The following is a 22,351-nucleotide window of genomic DNA, read 5'->3' as shown; positions in this document are numbered from 1 at the left end:
TATGAGAAAATCCCAGAAATTACATTGCAAGCTTCCCCCTCCCTCAGTGTAATAAATAAGTATAACTACTAAATATTCATCCAAAATAAGGCTTGTGCATGCATGTGTTATAGGGATGAATTGTAAGAGCAATGAGCACTATATGTATGGAAAGTAATTGTATGAATTATACATTACTACCTGGGTGGCACGGTGGGCGACAAGTTAGCACGATGGCCTCACAGTGCAAAGGTACAGGGTTTGGTTCCGGCCTTCCTGTGTGGAGTTTGCATGTTTTCCCTGTGCCCCCTGTGTATGGTAGGTTGATATAACTCTCTAAATTGGTACCGAGGTATGAGTTTAAGCACAGATGGTTGTTCGTCTTTGTGCGCCCCGCGATTGGCTGGCAACCAGTTCAGGGTGTACCCTGCTTACTGCCCTAAGACAGCTGAGATAGGCTCCAGAACCCCCGCGATACTCGTGAGGAGAAGCGGAACAGATAATGGATGGATACATTACTACCTCTCCTTCCCATTTTAGCTTCTTGTTTCACTGCCCATTGAAAAGCACGATAAAAAAGAAAGCCATTAAAATATATTGTATGAAAAATATGTACGTCATTTTCCAAAATGACATATATCAAATTGAACTTCAACATAATAAATAAAGAAATGAAGAAAAAAATGCATAAGCAAGACATAATCAAGTTCACGTGGAGAATAACGCGTTTAAGTGTAGTTGAAGGGTGGGGCTCTGACACGAACCAATCAGTAATCTTGTGACCCCCGAAAGACACTTCCTGCTCTGAGCTCCGCCTGTCTCTATTATAATGAGATAGTGGTGTGGACCAATAAGAAAAGGCAATACTTAACATGGACCAATCAGAAACCATGTGACCCATCGAGTCGGTGACGACATCCTGCCCGTCCCCTATGGAGAAGCAGTAGCTCTGGTGCCAGCTGGTCGGTAGTCAACTTGTACACAAAGTAGATTTAAAGAATTTGGGGGGCGACAAAGTGACACCAAATAAAATAAAATAACCGTACCGGGGAGGGGGACACTTGTTGCGACTTGGCCAAGTCTCATGACGGGGGTAGTGTAGTAATAATCCCTCCCGGGCTAGCTCGCTAGCTGGTTAGCCATTTGTTCGCAGTCATGGCTTCTATGCAGCCGAGTTTAAGGCAGCGGGAGAGGAAACAACAGCGAGACGACGACGACGACGACTCGGACGCTGAGGAGACGAGCCCGAGTCGCAGCCCCAGCCCAAACCCTAGCCGGGGCCCGCGAAGGTCGCAGATCATCCACAGCGGACACTTCATGGTATCTTCACCGCACAGCGAGCACCCGCCGAAGAAAGGCTACGACTTCGACACCGTCAACAAACAAACCTGTCAGACTTACCACTTCGGCAAGGCCAGCACGTCTCACATCTCCATCGACGCCTCGCTCACCAAACTCTTTGAGTGCATGACGCTGGCCTACAGGTACGGCACTGGTTGTGAGTGGCCAAGTATTAATACCATCGTCCTATAATTTAATGGAGTATTCACGACAACTTTTTGCTCAATTGTTTACTTTTTTCTTGAGATGGGAATAAGTCACATACAGTGTTTCTTGCAGAATCACTACTTGTGGAGTGACCTATTTACTGTTTGTGTGATCATGTCAAAGCCTAGTTTTGATAAATTGTGGTGTTATAACCCTATAAATTACGGAAATAGCATCAACTCAAGTAAACGGCATCAAACCGTTACAACAATAAATGGCATATATTCTTTATCCTCTGTGAAAAATTACGAATGCTCTTATAATAGTTGTGACATGTCTTCATTTGATTGTGATACACACAGTGGTTCCCAACCATTTTCCTCCATGAGCTTGTTTGTACAACTTGCCAACAAGGGTTGGGGTTCCGGTGGTGGTGGAAATTTCTCTTTGGAAAGTTATCCTCGTCTTTCGGACGGCCGGGTTGTTGAGGAGTTTCATTTAATGCGTGATTGCAGCATCTATAGGCAATTATCTATCTATTATCTACCCCGGTTCAAAACTGTCACACGGCTGTGGTGTCCTACAAATCACCCCTCCTCCATCCCCAGCGCTTAAGTAGCACCCTGCTCCAGTGGGTACCCCCAACAGTGTGTGTTGGCTCTGGTGGGTCATATGTAGATGCCAATTTTTTGCCACCAACAGTGTGTGTTCACTGTGATGTGTCAAATGCAGAGGTGAAATTCCATGCACACATGACAAAAAAGAGGATCTTGAGCTTTATCAAATTAATTGACAAGTCTAAACAAACAGGAAACGGAAAAGGCTGGTATAACGTCTACTGTTTGGTCGCTGTAGCAACCAGCGACAAATATGTGCCCTACCTTGCTGTAGGCGCAGTGCAAATTAAGTGCAGTTTGAAAGCTCCTTAAATCTTTTTAACGAGGTTGAAGCTACCTACCCTGCCCCGTTGAAGTATGACATTTCCATGTGCCTTTTAATTCATTCAATACCATTGACGGATAAATACGTCAAAATCCTTTTTTTTTTTACTGGGCTGGTCGTGAATGAGTTAAGAACATTCCGTGATGAACCGAAATGCATTTTGCTGGGGCACTCGATTGGTAAAAATGAAGCCAAATAAATTTGACCTAATTGTTTCATAGCTGAGGAGTGTTCAGCACGGTGATAGCCCCGCCGGGTGTATTCACTGGCATCCCCATGTGACTTCATTTCTTATGGACCACTTCTTTGAAAACTTGTATGGGCAAAAAAAACACACAAGTGTGCTTCTCTTTTGTGTAAACAGGAACACATTGAGATTTCAGTGCAAAATGAGAGCAGTATATTCTCTCCCATCAAAACGAAACATTCTCAATTAGAAGTAATGGATTCATTTAAAAAATTCAACAATTTAACAATTTGTTGTTTTTGTTTTTTTTAACCTGTCCACCTTTCATTGATGAATAACTCCTATATTTGTTGGTTTTTGAAATGCCATAAAATGCCACAAGATGGTGCCAAATCCCTGTCTAATAGAAAAGTATTCCTAGCCATCCATCCATCCAGGTATGGTATGAAAGGAATAAAGGATGCAACTAACGAAGGAATAAGCTCACCGCCACTTTTTGGGTCTTCACCAGGTCAACACAAATATGAACCTCAACCCGGACTTGAAACGCTAACACTAACATTAAAACTCTAATTTGAACCCTTAAACCTTGTTTAAAACCTAATCCGTCTTGAAAAGTGATTTGAAACCATAAGTACAAACCCTAATCCATATTCAATACTGTACCGAAAAACTTGACAAGCAACGACACTAGCCATGACGTCAGCCGTGCTTTTATTGTTTACAGAGGCTGGAGTACATGTGGGAATTTGTGACACTTTAATTAATTACATTTTCACATACATTTCGGCAGTTCCCATTTCTCACTGTTGTGAATTTTCCTTCCTAAAAAATGGAGGAAGAAAATATGAGTGCTTAGTGTGTTAGGGTGTTATATAAAGGTGACTTGTCAGCCAGACATAAAGACGTTTCTATTTACGGATGACAGAGGATTCCCTCTGACTTTTGGAAATGGCTTGGACTCGATGTCAGGACTAATAATAGAGCAGGGAAGTACTACTAAGCAGGCATATTGTTGTTGTTGGACTTTATTTCGTTGAACCACGCTCCACATATTCGACAAACTATTTTAATGCTTTTAATCCAAATGTGAAAACAGGAAAATTGAATTGAATGCTTACTGAGAGAATGGGCTGCCCCTGCACGTGTCTGACTCACCTTTCGGGGATCTGGCCCAACACATCTTTTAAAAAAAAGTTTCTACTTCATGTTTCTTGCGGAATTGATTTGCTCTTCACTTTTTTGCTAAACATTTTGCTCAAAATGTTCAATTTGTTCTGTACTTTTTACCGATAGTACAAGCATTTTACGTTACTTGAACATCAATATTCATATTTGGTTGTCACTGTTTTCCATGACTTATGATTTTAAACATAATTTGTTTTAAAAAAAAAAAAATATATATATATATATATATATATATACACACATGTATATAATAATGAATTACAGGGGCAATTGTGGATATGTAATAATATGATTAGGTTAGATTGTGGACGACTGGTTAACACGATGGCCTCACAGTTCAAAGGTCGTGGGATCGTTCCCGGCTCCGGCCATCCTGTGTGGAGTTTGCATGTTCTTTCTATGTTTGCGTGGGTTTTCTCCGGGTACTCTGGTTTCCTCCCACATTCCAAAAACATGCATTGCAGGTTGATTGGACACTCTAAATTGCCCCTAGGTATGAGTGTGAGCGCGGATGGTTGTTTGTCTCTGAGTGCCCTGCGATTGGCTGGCAACCACTTCAGGGTGTACCTCGCCTACTGCTCGAAGGTAGCTGGGATAGGCTCCAGTACCCCCCACTACCCTAGTGAGGAGAAGCGCTACAGAAAATGGATCACAAGTGTATGTTCCATCTGACGAAAATCATAACTACGACGTTGCCAGCGATGAAAATGTTTTTGACACTAGGATTGTCATCCAATGAAATTAAAACTAAATAGTTTATACAATTGTTTCCACAGCGGTAAACTGGTGTCTCCCAAATGGAAAAACTTCAAAGGTCTAAAGCTGCTCTGGAGGGACAAGATCCGTCTCAACAATGCCATCTGGAGGGCCTGGTACATGCAGTGTAAGACTTCAATGCTGTACCAATCAAGTGCTACCTTGACTTAAGAGTGATAACTTGGTAATTTTTTTGATATACAAACTAATTTGCTTGATTGATTTTAAACAATCACCACCCAAGGTGTGTTGGCTCCAATGGTAGGTGAAAATGTTGGTCTCCTTGGCTTGCTGGGAACAAAGTAATTGGGGTGAGGGAAGTCTGGTTTACCTTTCTTAAAGGGGAAGCCAACTCCCAAATATTCTGTACAAGCATATGTTCTATTCAGGCCAACTATTGGAAACATGGCATCCTGATTAATATTGTGTTTGTGGAATATGAGTAAAGCAGCAAAATCCACCTGTTTTTAGCCATGTCATGGGGCGGCCATTTTGTCATTAATGTCCACTGAAAATGACACCACAGTTTCTCAGGGCTCTGATAACGACCAATCATAGCTGAAAATTGATTTGACATTCAAGTGTGTTGATTTGCAAGTGTGGCCATGGAGCAAATTGAACTCGTAAGTCAAGAGACCACCACTGTACTTTTGAGTTTGAAAGTTGGAGTGGCTAAGGTTGAGTTTGTGTCACCTGTAGATGTGGAGAGAAGACAAAATCCTGTTTGTCATTTTGTCACCCCTCTGGATGGAAACATAGATCTGGAAGCGCATCGTACTTCAGAGGTGACTGTTTAAAAACTAATAATAAATATTCAAATGACGTCATATCATATATCAGATATTGCGACTCCCAGATGATCACCACAGAGGGCAAATGCTGGAAAAGAAGAATAGAAATTGTTATCAGAGAGTATCACAAGTGGAGGACCTACTTCAAGAAAAGAGTTGAGTTTGAGTTCTCTTGACTTTTGCTGGTTTGTCACAAAGCACCGTTAATTTTACTGACTGTCCCTCCAGTTGCAGAAGCACAAGGATGACGACCTGTCGAGTTTGCTCAAGGTATGCAGTGTTTGAAAAAAAAAAAAAAAACAGCAGTCACGCGTGCATTTTATGTCCCACAAAAAATAGGGGTGTGTCGCCTTTTTTTTTTTGTTTTGTTTTTTAAAACATTTTTATAAATTGAAATGAAAATGTGTTTTTCAACAATGAAAACCAAGGGTTGAGTTTCTAATTGAGGTCTCAAGCTAAGGTTAGGGTTTCAAATTTACTGCCATCGACAGCTGAAGACGTCAAAGATCCTTGATTTGTTTTTGTTTTTTTTATATACTTGGCTGGTGGTGAATGAGCTAAGACAGTCTTGGGGTTTCAATCACATTTCTAATTTGAGTTTCCAAACAAGGGTTCGGTTTTGGATTTTAGGACTGTGTTCTGTTTAACTCAGGATCAGGGGTTTTTCAAGTTGGTTTGAAGACAGGGTTTAGATTTCAAATTAAGAGTTTCAAGCCAGAGGTGGGTTTCGATCCATAAATGTAAAAATCAAAGTATTGTGCTTTGTGTGTGTGTGCGAGTGCGTGTGTTTGTGCGCGTGTGCGTGGGTGTGTGTGTACATGCGTGTGGGTAATTGTCTACCCCACTTGTTGGCTGCGCTGGACCCCGCATGCTCGTGTGATTAACCGGCTTGGTGCTTGCATTTTTAACACCTTAAGGGGCCCAAGGAGCAGTTAGCACTGTTTGGGGAAGTCTCTCCAGACATGCTCCGTGCTTGCTTTTGTCAGGATGAAGAGAGCGATGCCCCGGTGCCCATGGAGCTGGACAGCCTCTTTGACATGGAGGTGCTGATGTCTGAGGTGTCTGACACGCTCTTCTCCACCTTGGTCTCACACCAGACCACCGCCTGGCCTAACACCAAGGAGAACGGTGAGCATGGCTGTAATTGCCAAATTGTGATTGAACATTTCTGTAAAACAAGAAGAAAAAAAATGCCATTCTTTGCGGATTACCATGACGTGGATGACTGACAATCCATGTTGACATGAAGAAGAAAAAACACTTTTACCGAGCACATTGCTATTTTTTTTTATTAAGTGTGGCCATGGGTTCAAATGATTTGGGCAATTGTGCATTTAGGCCAATCGTATTTTGATTTTAAATGAGTGTGTCAAGTTCTCCGCTATGTTGGCGTGATGTTAACGTAGTTAACGCTTGTTTACCTTTCACAGCTCATGCGGTGAATGCAGACATGATCCAACCAGGCCTCATGCAGTTGCAACCCAACTTCGACTTCTCTTTTGATCCACTACAAGGTAGTGGCCGAATGGGCAATATTGTTTGTGCTTCTCCCATTTTCAGGGGAAAGCCTGCCAAAGACTCAAACCTAACAGAAGGATTCGAGGAGTGTAAAAGGAGAGTGTTCCATTAGAAAATGTGAAAAATGTGACTTCTCGTCCTGTGGCGTGGTGCTTTTATAGGAATACAATAGAATGAGTCCTGCACACCTCTCATAAACACACTAATTGTGCACATTTGGAGGAATCACGCAATAGTGTTCCAGTAACTTCTCTCGACACTAGTTTCCTTAACCTAGTAACCCTGAAAGTTAGAGGATGATTTATTCATTTATTTTATTTTTACTAACTGCTTGCTAACATAGACTCTTGTTTCCAGACTTATTTCACAGCTTACGTCCGTCCGTCTTCCTCCCTGTTTCCCCTACCGCACCATCAGTCACCCCCCTGCCCAGCAGCAGCTCTCCGTCGCAGGTAAACACGGAGCGCAGCGCCTTTAACACACCACCACCACCACCACCACCACAAGCAGCAAGTGTAAGACTTTGTGACTCCCCGCCCCAGCTTCTTGCCTCTTTTTCTGTCCTTTACGAGTAGTGACACAAATTGTAACGTAGTAATCGTACTAAACAATGATGGCACACGACCGGTTGCTCAGTCTGCTTAACTGCATCATTTGAAATGTATTGAGATATGATTCATCTCTTGCAAAGAACGACTAATATTCCTGCCGTACTGAGAACCCGAGATAGGAGGTGGGCCTTTATTGTATGTCCAATACTGCCCCCAGGTGGCCAAGGCGTGCACACCTGAATTTACATTGTAGCGAAAGTGACAAAAACATTTTAATGCCATTTAATGATGTAATTCATTTTGTATCAAGGATAATCATAGAGTGGTATTTTTTTTTATGAAAAACGTATTACATTTTATTTTTGTTTTATTTTGGGAGGCTTAAATGAAGTTTAATTTGACTGAATTACATTGCCCATGCGTGACCTTGAATGGCATGGACTTTTTTGTTTGTGCATTAATGTTTCATTTCTGTTGTGCACAGAGGTGGTCATCGCAAATACAGGATTGTTCGCATTAATCCTATGATTGCACTTTTCCAGGTGACAGAGGGTTTTTGTTGTCTGTGGATTTTTTTGAGCCTCTCTCTGTATTTCTGTATGAGATACCATTTATTATGACGATGCGATCACATTAGAGAAATTGCATTTGTGCTGTTGTCACTTGTTGCGGCGTGGAAATTCCCGTGATGACCCAGTGGGATATAACACATCCACCAGAGGCTTTAGGCTGGATGATATTATGATATTATATTTTTCCAGTTCAGTACAGTGTTACTATTGACAACTGAAATTATGATGAAATACCTTTGTTTGTTTATTGCGAGGGGCTTGAAAAAGTAAATTAAGTTAGAGGCTTGGTCACAATTTAAACTCAAGTCAATGTACCACTGCACATGTGTTTTGTCACCAGGGCCAGTTATTGTCGGCCATGCAGCTCACAGACAGCATAATCCCGTCTCCCATGACCAGCGCAAGCAGTGGGACGAGTGCCGGCGCTATTGTGGACAATTACTTAACTCTTTACCCAGGGCAGGTAGCACTCAGCAACCAGACAACCGTCTCCTCCCACAATCCCCTGGTGTCTCAGTGCCTCCCAGTGGCAGTGGCACCCATGGTCCCCTCCACTTTGGACTCCACAGCAGCCTTGGGCGAGACCACCGTGATCTCTCCCTCTCCTGCTCCAGTTGACGATTCAGCGTCCTCCCGTCTGCCGTCCCTGCTTCCGAAGCCTCCACCGCCACCGTCTCATACCTTCGCTCGCCCTCGACACCTCCAGCCAGCCAACGGCAACAAAAAACGAGACTTGAAGAAGATTTTCCCAGCCAACCCAGTCGCTCCCCAGCAGCTCTTCATCACAGGTCTCTACGAAAGGTTCACGTTTTAAACCAGTGGTTCTCAAACTTTTTGGGTGCAAGGAGAATTTTTTTTCCCAAAGACCCCTCATAATCCTAATGTCAATCAAATATAAAAAATTGTACCCCTAAATACCTGAGGAGTTTTTTTTTTAAACGTTTCCACCTCAATATTCATGATATGATTTTGAGGAAGTGACATCACTGAATTTAATATTCATCCATCGTCACTGGTTGGCCTGCACTATTCCCCTAATAACATGGCTGTGAACAAAGAAGATAGTTTAGAACTTAAGAACTTAGTCACTTGGTTTCTATATACTACTAAGAAGAAGTTAAGGATATTGGATTTTTATGTGAAATTTAATGACAACCTTAAAATGCAATCTAACCTTTACATGTGAACTTAACTTGAACTTCTGTAAATTTTTTAACACACATATGTTGACTTATACAATGTTTCAATACTTTTTGCTGTCCTTTAACAAGGAGTTAAATGGGAAAAAAAATCAAGTGTTTGAGCCACCTGAGTTTGAGAACCACTGTTTTAAACAGCAGCTATTTAGATATTGTTTGGGGTGTACAAAAATATGAAGACAACTCACTGCCGTCCCACACTCTCTCAGGTGTCCTTCCAGCAATGAAAACTGATGTGACTTCATCTCCCGGTGTGCTGATTACTCATTGTGGTGTGGTACGTTCTCAAATCATTTATACACACCTTATTAGGTATACCTTCATGTCGGTATTTCTCACTTGTACAGGTGTGTCAAAAACTGAGGAAAAAGCCAATTGTTTGCTTTAGGCTGAGGTGATTACTCAAGTGCTTTCACGTGTATAAATGCTCATACTGGCGTACTAAAAAGGGGTTGCGTCAATTTGTCTTCAATCTCATCACAAAAAAAACCCTTAAATCACTACAGACTCTTTTAGCGGCGAGCATTTTAGTACTGATGTCATTTTTACATACAAACATATTATATACGTGCCAATGTTAACATCAGTGAATTGTTGTCCTGTGGTGCACATCAGGCTGGTGGATTCTCTGTTGTACCTCAAAGCCAGAAGTCTCCTCAGTGCATTGTAGCCTCAGAGAACTCGTTTTCCTCCAGCCGTCGGAACCAGGAGGCCTCCTCTGGTGTCGGTGAGCGTTTGTTGTGACTCAGTAATGGCTAATTACACAAAAGCGCACCATTTCATACAATGTTTTGATCTCCTCTGTTTAGTTAAAGGCCAGCCAGGATCAGGCCAAGGCTCACCTTGTTCTATGGATCAAGTTCCAAGTCCACAGTCGCTGATCAGCAGCAGCACAACTCCTCAGGTAGAACAACATGAGTGCAATTATTTTATAACCCAGCAAAGGTTGGATATTGATGTACATTTACGTATTCACATACTGACATGGCGTCCCTCAGATAATTCGATGCATCTGCGTAAATGAATCATGACACATTTGTGCCTCTTTTTTTTTGTGGTTCTCATACTTCTCATCTGATATTAGTTTACTGATATATATATATATATATATATATAAATTTCACCAATTATATTTGTACTTGTTGTCCAATATTGTTGCCTTAAATTTCTTTTTGTCTCATACTTTTCAGATTACTTATGTATTTTTTTATCTTATCCATGCTTTTTTTCAGATTTTTGTGTATTTTTTTAGTATCTTGCGCCACTCCTGTTAGTAAGGCTTTTGTATATTATGTAATATTTTTTCAATTTTTTTCCAATATCAATTAGATATCTTTGTATTTTACCCCAATGTGTTTATTTAAAAAATAATATTAAGTTAATCTTTGGCAAATATGTTTTTATTATACCAGCATTTCTGTCATACTTTGAGCCTTTTTGCTTTGCTCTTGTTAGATTATCAACGTGTGCCTAAAGTTTTGGCTTGCACCACTCTTATTATTGATTACTTGACAGTATTTTATCTACTGCAGCTTTCAATGTGACAAAAATATTTGTTGTACAGTGACAATTGCTTTCAAGAAATCAGGGCGGAAAAAGTGAGTGTCAGAGTGTCAGATTGTAAATTGACATGAATCTTATTGTGCAGAGAGCTGGGAAATTTTCTTGGTCGACTCCCCTCCCACATTCCGTGTCCCTGCCACTTTTATAGAACAGAGACTTGGGAGGGAAAACCCGAGAAATTGGCTACTTTGAGTGTTATTGTTTCAAACTTAAGTATTTTTTTGTACCGTATTTTTGTATCATATTTAATTTTTCTATCTCCCCAATCTGCAACAGCATGCGACCAGGGAGAAAAATGACAAGAGCTGATATTTTTCTAGCATTTCAAAAACATATACTGCATTTTTTAAAAATGTTTCCCAAAATGTCATAATTATTTGTGTTATTTATATTTTTTAAAAATGGTCACAAGGATCACGAACGAGAGCCTATCCAAGCTGACTTTGAGCAAAAACACACCTCGAGGCAATTCAGAGTGTCCAATCAACCTGCCATGCATGTTATTGGAATGTGGGAGGAAACCGGAGAACCCGGAGAAAACCCATGCAGGCACGGGTAGAACATGAAAACTCCACACAGGAAGGGCAAGGCCATATTCCCACCGACAACCTCTGCGCTGTGAGGCAGACAAAGTTAACCAGTCAACCACCGTGCATATTTTTGTATCATATTTTTGTGTTTTTCATCATGTCTTTTATTACGTTAATATTTTTGTTGTAATATATGATTTTTTTCCCTGGTTATTTAATTATTTCTTATTTTGTTGATATTCTTGTATTTTTATTGTATTACTTGTCTCATTTCCATAATCCCCCACCCCGTCATATGTATTTTAATTTTTTTTTAAAGTGTACTTTTTCTTTATTTGTATCACCTGGTGAGTGTGTAAGAGACTTGCGTGTGCTTTCAGATTCCAAGGAGAGCGCACATCGCTGAGCAGAAGAGACGATCAAACATAAACCACTGCTTCAAAACGCTTGGCAGCCTGGTTCCCACCCTCAACTCTCAAGCCAATGTGTGTACAATTGAAAACAAGTTTACTCACACTATGTAAAAAGGCACTGCAGCTTTTTATCTGACTGCCTGGCATGAAATCAGACTAAAACTATCCTGTTTTAAATCAAGTAGTATTATCAAAAATATCTTTTTTTTATTCATTTGCTAAATGACGGAATAATTAGGAAATTATTTTTTTATATAAATGTCGTCAAAGTCAGAAATTTACATACAGTAAGATTACTATAGCTTTAAACAATTAGGAAAACCCCAGATGATGATGATGGGGAGATGTGTTTTAGCGCTTCGGTTTGGAGGAAAAAGGAACGTTTGCAAGCCTGTGCACCATCCCAACTGTGTAACACGGGTGTGGTAGCATCAGGTTGTGGGGTTGCTTAGCTGAGGTAAGAACATTGTGTGGAAATGCTGGAGCAACATCTCAAGGAATCAGTGAAGAAGTTGAACCTTGGCTGTGATTGGGTCTTCTAAATGGACAATGATAAACTGCCAAACTGCTTACAAAGTGGCTTAAGGATAACAAAGTCAAGTGGTTTCAAGTGCATGTACCATATTCACAATTCCATGCCCCCCGCTGCCCCTTTCCCACCACTCATTCTAAATTCCTTGTTGTGTACACAGATCAGTATTGCAGTCACAATGCAAAAGACGGTGGAACACATTGAGAAGCTCAAGCAGGAGAGGGAGCAAATGCAAGAAGACATCAGGAAGCTGCAGGAGGAGATTACAAGCCTCAAGGCCTCCATTAAGTATGTTCATAAAAATGGTCTTTTCTTAATTTAACATCTCTTCTCTATTTCTTTTAGGTTTCATAATCCATTTATATTTGTAGATTTTTTTTAAATACAATCCATTTTTGAATTCTTGCTATTTTATATTTTTGTGCTTTTTTTGTGGCATTTTTTTTTTTCAAGACATGGTGGTTGTGGATAATTCAAAATCATTATGTAACGCGATAGCGACGTGATTTATACATAGAAAATCCATTAGATAGAAAAAAAATCAAGAAACCCCGAACTGAAAAACATTTTTAGATTTGTGCAATCATTACGAACACGTAAGAGAAAGTTCTAAGCACTTTCTTCCTTCATCCAGCAGATGGTGCTATACTTTCCCCATTCAAATTATGCAGCCAAATTTCAGGTTGCCGACTATTGAAATGAGTACGTGCGTGTTGCTGCTGCTGTTAGATTATGATGTGTATGTTAAAAACTATATATATATATATTATATTATATTATGAGTGTCTTAGGAGCCCATGCTGTTACTAACTCATTTATTTATATTCAGTCAATTTTGGCTGTTGCCTTGCAAATTGAGCGGCGTGTTGTAGGTTGAAAAACTGGGGCCAATCCTCATCCAAATAAATGTGCACGTCTATTTCCCCTTCAGTCTGTGTAAATATCCCAACTGATGCTTTATGCTGTGTGTCCTCACTGTGATCAGCAGTGTGCGCACCTCCCAGTATACACCTATGTACCTCGACCCACTTCCACAGTTCCTCTTTCTCATATAAATCAGCCACGGAGATGTTAATCCTTTTGATATGTTGAAGTGGTCATAGGTAGGGATGTCCACATGAATTGTGATCACTGTTTATCGAACGTTATAAGAATGATCCCCAATGGAGGGTTTGTAATTGGTCCCTTTAATAACTCGCCAAAACATGGAGAGAGCGGAGGGGGGCGTGGCCATATTCTTTAATAAATGTAGGTGTTTTTCAAGTCTTCTCTTATTTCTTAATATCCCCAAAATGAATACAGATAAATAAAAAATAAAATTATTTCGGTTTCCTGATTAAAAAAAAATATATATATATAAACTGAGCTTGTTATTGAAAAAAATCTTTGCTCTCAACCTCCTTTAAGCTGTGTCCTTTCTTCTTTTGTAGGCGTTTTCAATTTTATTCTTGTGAAGCTAGTTCAAAATAATTTCTTTTTAGACTAATCATTTTTGTTCTTTTCTGTGTACTTGTTTAGTTTTTCACAATTACATTTAGTTTTTATATCGTTTTTATTTCCTTATTCTTTTTGGCCACACACTTGTTTCTTTTCATGTCAATTATCTAAACAAACGTCATAGTTTACAAATGACATTTTTTTGTTTTTTTTTAACATGGCAAGGTGACAATTGTTAATATTTATGGTTGGATATTTAAAGTGTCAGTTCATTGAATTGTCATTAACATCTCTTCTCGTGCCTTTTGTGTTTGTCAACCGGCAGCCTGTGTCATGACCAGATGCCAGCCGCGGGGGCGCAGGTCACGCAGCGGCGCTTTGACCACATGCAGCACAGGTTCACAGAGTACGTCAAGCTACGTTCCCGGCAGGACTGGAAGTTCTGGATTGTATCCTCCTCCAGTTTTTAGTGGTGTTTACAGTCTGAGAGCGTACCAGTCAGGTTGTATCAGTCCGTAATTATGCTGCTGCTTTGTGTGTGTGGGGAATTTTACTGCGGTAGGAAGGAATCCTCAGTGGAATAGTTACATCACCTGGCTTAAGTGTTGGCCACCGCAGAATGTTGAAAAAGCTGTTCTCTTAGACCACCCTCTTTTGTCCCCCTTGAATCAAGCGTCACGTTGAACCCCGTAATGTGCTTGGCGATGCGTTATAAACCAACTCACGACAGGTGAAAATTTGTGATATTGAGAGATCGTATACATTTTTAATTTTTTTAGATTTTACACCTCCTACATTTTTAAAACACTTTTAAACTTATTTTACTTTATCAGATCAGATGTTTTACTTTATTTATACCTGAAAAAAATTTTACCATTTTAAAAAGTATTTATTGCACCATACTCTCATTTGCTTATTGTCAAGAAATGAGAGACTATGACATAGATATGACATCACTGAGGAAACAATGAACATTCGTTCGCAGTTCTCCACATACGAGGTTAAACATGCTTGCCTCAAGCTGTTTTTTTTATTTTGACTTGGAGTTTACTGTTATAGCAACACATACGATAAAAAAACATTCTATAGTTGAATACCAAAATGTTCATTAAAAGGATACTTGAGCAATTTTCAGCAGTAAAAAGATATGTTGTCGATAATTACTTTGATAACTTCATTATTGTTCTTGTACTATTAATTTTGGTCACATGACAAAGCCCGTAAAACAGGTGATTGAACAGCGATTGATCGTTGCTTGAGCTCCGATCAACTTTTGTAGTCGGCAGCAAGTGGCAAAATGTGTTTTGACAGGTCCTAAATGTCCATGAAAAGTAATGAGTTTATCTAATTTTGACAAAATATGTTTTTACCGCTAAAAATGGCTAAATAAGTAAAGTATCCCTTTAACAATTTGTCTAGCAAAAGTGTGTTAGCTTAAAGCTAACATACGTGCATTGTTTTACTGTAATTTAAAACCTTGAAACAACTGCAACTTGAACACACAAAGAGCAGCAAAACATCCAAATGGAGCACAGGCTGGTGCTCTTTGAAGACAACTTTTAGTCGAGTTTAGTTGGTGACCTTCTCTGCCTCTTATTTTTGTTAATTATGCTGCATCTCATCCATTTGACCTCAGTGACGCCCGGCAAGTTTAGACAGTGCACATAGTACTACAATGTAGGCAGGCGACTCTAAATTTGCTCCAGCATGTGTTCTTTAAAAAAACTGCAAAAACAACCAATTAAAGATCTGCGCGACAGCAGAGACGCAAACAATGAACCGTGAGTTCAAAGAAGTGTTTTTAGCAGGCGTTGAGCTGATCTCCCCACAATGCCGACCTGAGCCTTGACGTCACACGCCTCTAAGTTCAGCGTCATCATCAAGCCGCTCTTCGAATCCTTCAACAAGATGGTGTCGACCGCGAGCGGAACAGAGCTTTGCAAGACCACGCTGGAGTGGCTCGAACGTCACTGCTCCCTGGTCGCGCTCAGGCCCAGTGAGTAATCCAACACACGCACACGCACACACTACAACGGTTCTGTGCATTCTTTAATCCTGCATTCTCAAGTGTCCATTGATTTATATATTTTGTTGTATAATTAGTATAGGTAAGACAATTTTAGGATAAAACCTCAAACTTGAACATATTTATTAGCCAATATTGTGTCGTAATCGTCCGCTTCCGGGTTTGTAGATCACGTTCCTCTCGCAGCCCGCATCTTGGTTTTTATTATTTTGTTCTTTTGCAATGCAGACGGTTGGGAACCATGTCAAGGTGGGTCGCAACAGCTTAATGGAGGCGTGAATCACACCAAGACTAAAAATAATAATAATAAGAAGAAGAAGAAAAAGTCAACCTCTACTTCGCGACTTTCCACTTTTCATGGGGGTTCCAGTCCCAATTAACCGCGAAAATTGACGGGTTACGGCAATTAGAGATAATGACATTCAGTTTGGCTTTGACATTGGCTGTGCTCTCACAACATGTTGGCAACCTTGCTGTATGTGCTCCGAAGCCACAAATATGTTTCTGCGGTCACCACTTGTACGGCTTGACTTTGAAAAAGAGTGTGAGGAAAAACTGGAGGCGGTGCGACATCTCAGTAAAAGAAATTTTGATCAGCTGAGCCACACATTTTGATACTTTATTTCATGATTTTAAATTGCTGAAACTTTTAGCAATGTTTGTTTATCAAACGCTTTGTTTAATAGATGTTTTGACAAAAGTGCACTCATTTTTATGATTTGTAAAGAAAAAATATATATATTTCTGTGGAAGCTGATGCAAGTTAATGCTAGGAAAGAAACTTTAATCAAAGCTTTTGGGGTATTATGAGAAGTAAAGCATTTCCTGGGAGAAGAAAGTTGAAAAATAATAATAAAATAAAAAAGCAACCTAAGCTAACGGCCGTCACGGTTGAGGATGAGTGATGGCATGCTTTTGGCACTACGTCAATCTTGTTAAAGTCGTATGAATAGGCACAACGCCAACGGGAATGAAATTCAGTGTCAAATTTGTTGTTTTAGGCCACGTGGTTTCTATTGTTTTGGGTTTGTTTGTTTTTTTAGTGGAGTTTGTTTTTCTAGTTCTGATTATTTTAGGTTGGGGATTTGCAATGAATCCCCCCTCCTTCCCAAAATATTCATTTAGTTGTTCTTTTATGCTTACGTTGAATTTTTTAGGCCGAGAATGTTGATCTTGTCTTTTTAGTATTTTTATTTATTTTTTATTTATTTGAGAGGCGGGGCTTTTTTTTTCTAATTTTGTTTTACTTCGTATTTGCTCATTTTTGGTAGAGTTAATTGTTTTTAAAGGTTTTCCCTTTGGACAAATTATTTATTTTGCAGAGGGCAAATTTTTAGTTTCTAAGTTAGTTGTTTTTCTTCCGTTTTTTTTTTTTTAAATCGAACAAATCTTTGCCATGTGTTTTCCCTTGTTGTTTATTTTTTGTTTGTTTTTTTTAGGCCAGACATTTTAAATAGCTTTTGTTTGTCTCCTAGGAAGTTGTTTTTAAGAGTAAGACAAAGGTATTCAAGTTCTTACTTGTTTGAGCCAACCTATTTTTTTGTTTGCTCATATTTTTCATCAAACATTTACTATAAATTATTTCCTCTACTGAGGTGGATTTTTTTAAACATATTTTTAAAAGTATAAAAGTAACATTGGCCTATTAGGATTATCACATCGTGTTAACATTTTTTGGGGGTTGAAGTAACCAATGACGAAGAAAGTCGTAGAAAGTAATACCACAGTTAATATACATGTAGTATATTTGTATGTAGTAAGTGTCCCTGTCTGTCTGTCTGTCAGTGGTCAGCAGCAGCCTTTGCCACTTGAGCACCAGCACGTCCATCCTCAGCGACCCATCACGCTTGCCGGAAGAAGCCGACCAGGCCCTGAGGCACGCCGACGTGGAGCCTCGCTCTCAGGCCATCTGATGATGATCCTCGTCCTTCTCCAGAGGACTCAAGTCGTCTTCCTGTTTTCAGACCCTGAGGGCTCTATTTTTGTGCCCAGCACAAGTCTATTGCAAAATGCAATCTACCTGTGCTCATGGGTGGAGTTTTCTTCCTTTTGGCAATCTCATTGACAGGCGCAGTTCGAAAATGGTTGTTGCGCCGCTGAACAAAGCCAGCTTCATTCTCGGCCAATCAAAGCGGCTCCCCTCATTTCCTTTAAATTCAGGCAGGAAAGTCGCGTGGTCTACATGGCAGAAGCATAACAAACTCGCTCATAACGAGATTGCCTTACTCAAAGTACGTTTACGGAACTGCAAGAAGATCTTCACTTGGGGATGGTGAAAATGTATACTGATTCGTTCAATGAATTGATATATGTATTGATTCGGAGCGTTCAATGTTATATTTACAAATGAATTCCGATAACATCCGTCACACATATCAGCCGAGTGCAGAATACATTCTACCAGTGTCTGGATCAAATCCACAAGAATTGTGTTACACAAACTGCGTCACCACAAAGACCTGGTCTGACCTCGTCAAAAGTGTTGTTTACTTTCTATCACTTAATTGTGTGGTGCACAGTGGACATGTAATGGAAAATTCCTTCGGCCCTCCAGACCCGATAAGGTGAAGCACGGGCTGCCAAATTTCCAAACGCAGTAACCTAGACTTGCCCCAGCACAAAAATGAAGATGCACCAGTTTTTACGCAGAGCGTCTGTCTACAAAAATAGGTCCCTGAGGCTTTCCATCGTCATCTTTGGCACAATGATTCTTTTTTTTTTTTTTAAATGTGTTCTATTTGAGTGAGAGACAGACAGCTGCACGTTTTGCCTCAGCGTGAGTCACATTGAACAATGTTGAAAGCAGTTTGTGTTTAAAAGGGAAGTCTGGGGGTAAGTTTGTTTGTATTACTTCTAAAAGCTTGACATCAGAATGTAGCCTTTTCCCCGCTGCCCCCTTCCGTCCTTCACGTTTTGCTTGCTCAGCCCTTTTCTGGCGAGCGACATAACCTACAGCCCTCATAGGGAGCTTCACTGAATGGCAATAAAACACATGGGTTGTTCACCTGTCTCTTTAAATGTGCAAACTATATACAGTGTTGTGTAAAAAAGTATTTGACCTCTTGTCCAATCATTTCATTTCTTCATCAATGTAAATGGGAGACAAAATCACCCAATTAAAACATAAAATGCAGTTTTTACATGTTTTTAATTTTGAAGGCAAAAAAATATTCAAAGCTACCGGGCCCTGCTTGGAAAAAATACTTGCCTCCTAAGCCTAATAACTGGTTGGGCCATTCGCAGCAGCAACAAGTGGCAATGAGTCTTCACATCTCTGTAGAGATATTTTAGCCCACTTTTCTGTGGTGAACTGCTTTTATTTAGCGACACTGGAGCCTTTTTGAGCATGAGTGTCTATTTGAAGTTGATCCCGTTGTAGTTCAGATTCAAGTCTGGAGGTAGACGAGGCCACTCCAAAACCTTATTTATTTGTTTTACCCATATGGATGTTGACTCGGCGGAACCTAAATGCGTTTTAGCTTGAGGCTTGGTCTTAACATTTGTTTGATGATCCTAAACAAAGTGAAAAGAATTTTGGAAGGAGGAAAATGTTTTTTTCATGGCACTATATATTTACTATATAGATTTGTCTCACCTTTGTTTCTGTGTGTGTGTGTGTACAGATTTATCGATCAACATGTTCTTTGTTGGGGTCTCAGGGCAGCGCTCGTGAGCGTTCGAAACAGTGTCACTTTTTGTCTTCAAAGTGCTTTGGTTACAGCATAGTGCAGCGTCATCTGTCTTCAACAAATTTGAATGAAATAGCGCAGTGTCATGTTTCGTTTGTGACTTTTTTTTTAATCATGAAAGAATGCTGTGTCATGCTTTATTCTCAACATTTGTCATCAGTAAAGAAAGCACCCTGTGTCCTGGTTTGTCTTCAAAGTTTTTAGTCGCAACAAAATGTCATGTTTGGTCATTAACATGTTTGATCACCATGCAATGACGTGTCATGTTTGTCTTCGAAATGTTTTTTCACCCCAAAAATCTAGTTATCTTTTTTGTGACCAATTTTTAAAACCTTTTATCACAGTGCGTGTTCATCTGTTGTCTTTAACATGTTTGTTCACCAAACTGTACAGGGTCATATTGTGTCCAACATTTTTTTTTTTAAATCACAAAAGTATACATTGTCATGTTTTGTCCTCAATTCCTTTTTGTGTAATGAAAAAAGTTTGTGTTTTGTCCTCAACCTATTTTTGAAAGTACATTGCCGCATTTAGTCTTGAACAAACTTTTGGATGCCAAAATTTACTGTCATGTTTGGTCTCACTAATCTTTTTGATGACAAAGGGTGCATTTTCATGGTTTGCCTTTTACAAACATTTTGATCACAAAAACATGCATTGTAAATTTTTCATGAAGGAACAAGTCATGTTTTCTTGATGACATGCATTGAGATCTAACTTTTTCATTACAAAATCCATTGTCTTGTATCAACAGCAGACTTTTTGTTGACAAAATGCAGTGACATTGTTTCCCACAACACATTTTTGATGAATAAAAGCATTTTTTTTCTACCAACAAACGTGTTGATGACAGAAAGCACTCGTACCTACAACACATTTCAATGACAAAATGCATTGCTGTATTTCTTTTCTTCAAAGTTTCTGATGACAAAGTGCATTGTCATGTTTTCCTTTCAACAAAATTTGGTGGACAAAATACATTTGCCGTGCTGTCTTCTGTAACCTTTGTGATGACCAAATGCCTCGTCACATATTGTCTTCTACCGAATCATGGAGCTGCCAATGTGGAGTAAAAATGATATGACTAGCGAATAATTTTTAACGTACTCGCAAGAACGATTTGAACGGATTCAAATCCGTTCAAATCGTTCTTGCGAGTTCTTCCGTATCTCGTGGCATTATTGGGGGTTTATGGGGGAGGCGGAGCGAATCATCATGCACTTCAGACATATTAAAACCATAGAATTACGAATAAACAATGTGTAGTTACTCAATTTTTGAAAGGACTGATGTAATGTTGGCAGAATGGTTAAAAGAAATATTACTTGCCCATGCGCACGATTTGTTGCATTTAGCCTACAAATACGTTTGAACGTACTTGCCAGTATGTTTGAACGAGCTCGACACTTCCGTAGTCTTCAACCTTTATGAAGACAGAACAACGCATTGTGTCACGAGAACTAGCCAAAGCCATCTTCCACCTACATGGGAATGTCCTCGGGCTACGTCTACTTGACGAATTGCTTTCTGGTGAATGGATTTTTTTCTGCATTGCTGTTCTGAGGGTGAAGTGGCTCCAAACGTGTTCTGCAATGCTGTGGTCTTTTTACACAATTAGTCGGTTACACAATGACATAATGTTCCTATGAAAAATACAAAGCATGTTCACACCCCCTTCATTTTTTACTGCGTGTGTTTTTTTTCCCTCCATGTCAATTCCCTTGAAAAATGTTTCTCTCAAACTTCCTGCATGTCTTCATGCCACGACATGCCTTACGTCAAGCATCCCCAAGTCTGGTCCTCAAAGGCACCTACCCTGCCTGATTTAGATGTCTTCCTCCTCTGACACACCTGACCAGCTCATCAGCAAGCTCTGAGCAGCCTGATAATGATCCTGGTTAGGGGTGGGACGATACGGTGGCGATATGTGGCCAACGATAACAATAATATCACAATACACAATGTCTGCAATATTCAATATATTGTTAGAAATTTCTTCAATGATACATCACGAGATATGTGACTGAAAAAGAAAAGAAATGCCCATAAAAATGAAAACATTTGTAATTATGCATTTATTCAATGCCAATACGTGTCTTAACACTGTAGCTACGGCTAGACAAATTAAAGTGCATGAACATTAAAAACAGGTCCCTGTACAGCTGGACACAATAAAGTGCGCAGACATTAATAACATGTTTTATTTAAACCAAGACACTGCACTGCTTTCTGAACCTAAAATGTCAGGAGCAACTGTCAATAAAGTGCTTATCGTTAACTCACACAGTGGACACATCAAGGCATATTCTTCTTGAGGAACACTAACTTATCAACATTCTCAGATATAAGAGCACACCAGAAGGAAACTTTTCTTTAAAAGCAGTAGTGATTGTCGGCTGTCTTGGTTCGCCTTTTTTATCACTTGCGAGTAGTTCATCGTGATAGTGAACGAGGTGGCTTTGCAGATTCGTAGTGTTGATGTTATATTTTACCTTTGCAAAGCAGTTCATGCAGATTGCATACTCTTTAGCCAGTGTTCTCCCGTCAGCTGTCTCATAAAAGGCCGAAGCGTCTCCACACTTTCGAGTGGAAACTCGCCGGTGGGTCTTTGATTTGTTTCTCTGGGTTTTCCGCCATTCTTGCATTAGTTCTTCTTCTATGGTAAATTCTTCACACTCTTCAGCGGCCGCTTGATCCCGGCAAGTTTAGAACCGTTTGCGGCATTAGCGCCCCCACAGACAGGGCAGGAGAGATTAAATACAGACGGCGATGACGAGGTAAATCCATTATGTGTGTTGTTTTACTTGCCGCCAGGCTATCGATTATTTATTGCGACAGAGTTAGAAACAATTTATTGCAATATCGATTTTTTTCCCACTCCTAATCCTGGTCATTTGAATCAGGTGTGTTGGAGGGTGGAGACTTCTAAAACAGGCTGGAGAGGGCGTCTCAAGGACTGGACCTAAGCACCTCAGCTTTAAATAGTAATT

At 39.9% G+C, this 22,351-nt stretch overlaps 1 protein-coding gene across 5 annotated transcripts; it reads left to right on the top strand.

Annotated features, from left to right (window-relative positions):
- The first annotated feature begins 896 nt into the window (after nucleotides 1-896).
- mlxip (MLX interacting protein) lies at nucleotides 897-20,462 on the top strand. Of its 5 annotated transcripts, none has more exons than XM_088293645.1 (17): nucleotides 897-1,463; nucleotides 4,561-4,667; nucleotides 5,240-5,325; nucleotides 5,397-5,486; nucleotides 5,560-5,601; nucleotides 6,318-6,459; nucleotides 6,762-6,845; nucleotides 7,207-7,301; nucleotides 8,313-8,760; nucleotides 9,381-9,448; nucleotides 9,787-9,898; nucleotides 9,981-10,075; nucleotides 11,645-11,749; nucleotides 12,370-12,497; nucleotides 13,972-14,095; nucleotides 15,518-15,642; nucleotides 17,458-20,462. In XM_088293645.1, exons 1-17 carry the CDS (start codon nucleotides 1,135-1,137, stop codon nucleotides 17,735-17,737), a joined length of 2,460 nt encoding a protein of 819 aa, XP_088149771.1. In that variant the 5' UTR covers nucleotides 897-1,134; the 3' UTR covers nucleotides 17,738-20,462. The 5 variants fall into 5 exon arrangements, with proteins under 5 accessions (XP_088149771.1, XP_088149762.1, XP_088149797.1 ...); XM_088293636.1 differs by having other exon boundaries at nucleotides 6,249-6,459; XM_088293671.1 differs by having other exon boundaries at nucleotides 15,513-15,642; nucleotides 17,458-17,745.
- Nucleotides 20,463-22,351: the final 1,889 nt, after the last annotated feature.

This window comes from Idiotropiscis lumnitzeri, chromosome 1 (genome assembly GCF_059441095.1).
Source record: "Idiotropiscis lumnitzeri isolate Australia: NSW breed Sydney's pygmy pipehorse chromosome 1, RoL_Ilum_1.0, whole genome shotgun sequence".
NCBI lineage: Eukaryota > Metazoa > Chordata > Actinopteri > Syngnathiformes > Syngnathidae > Idiotropiscis > Idiotropiscis lumnitzeri.
This window is presented reverse-complemented; position numbering and strand designations above follow the sequence as displayed.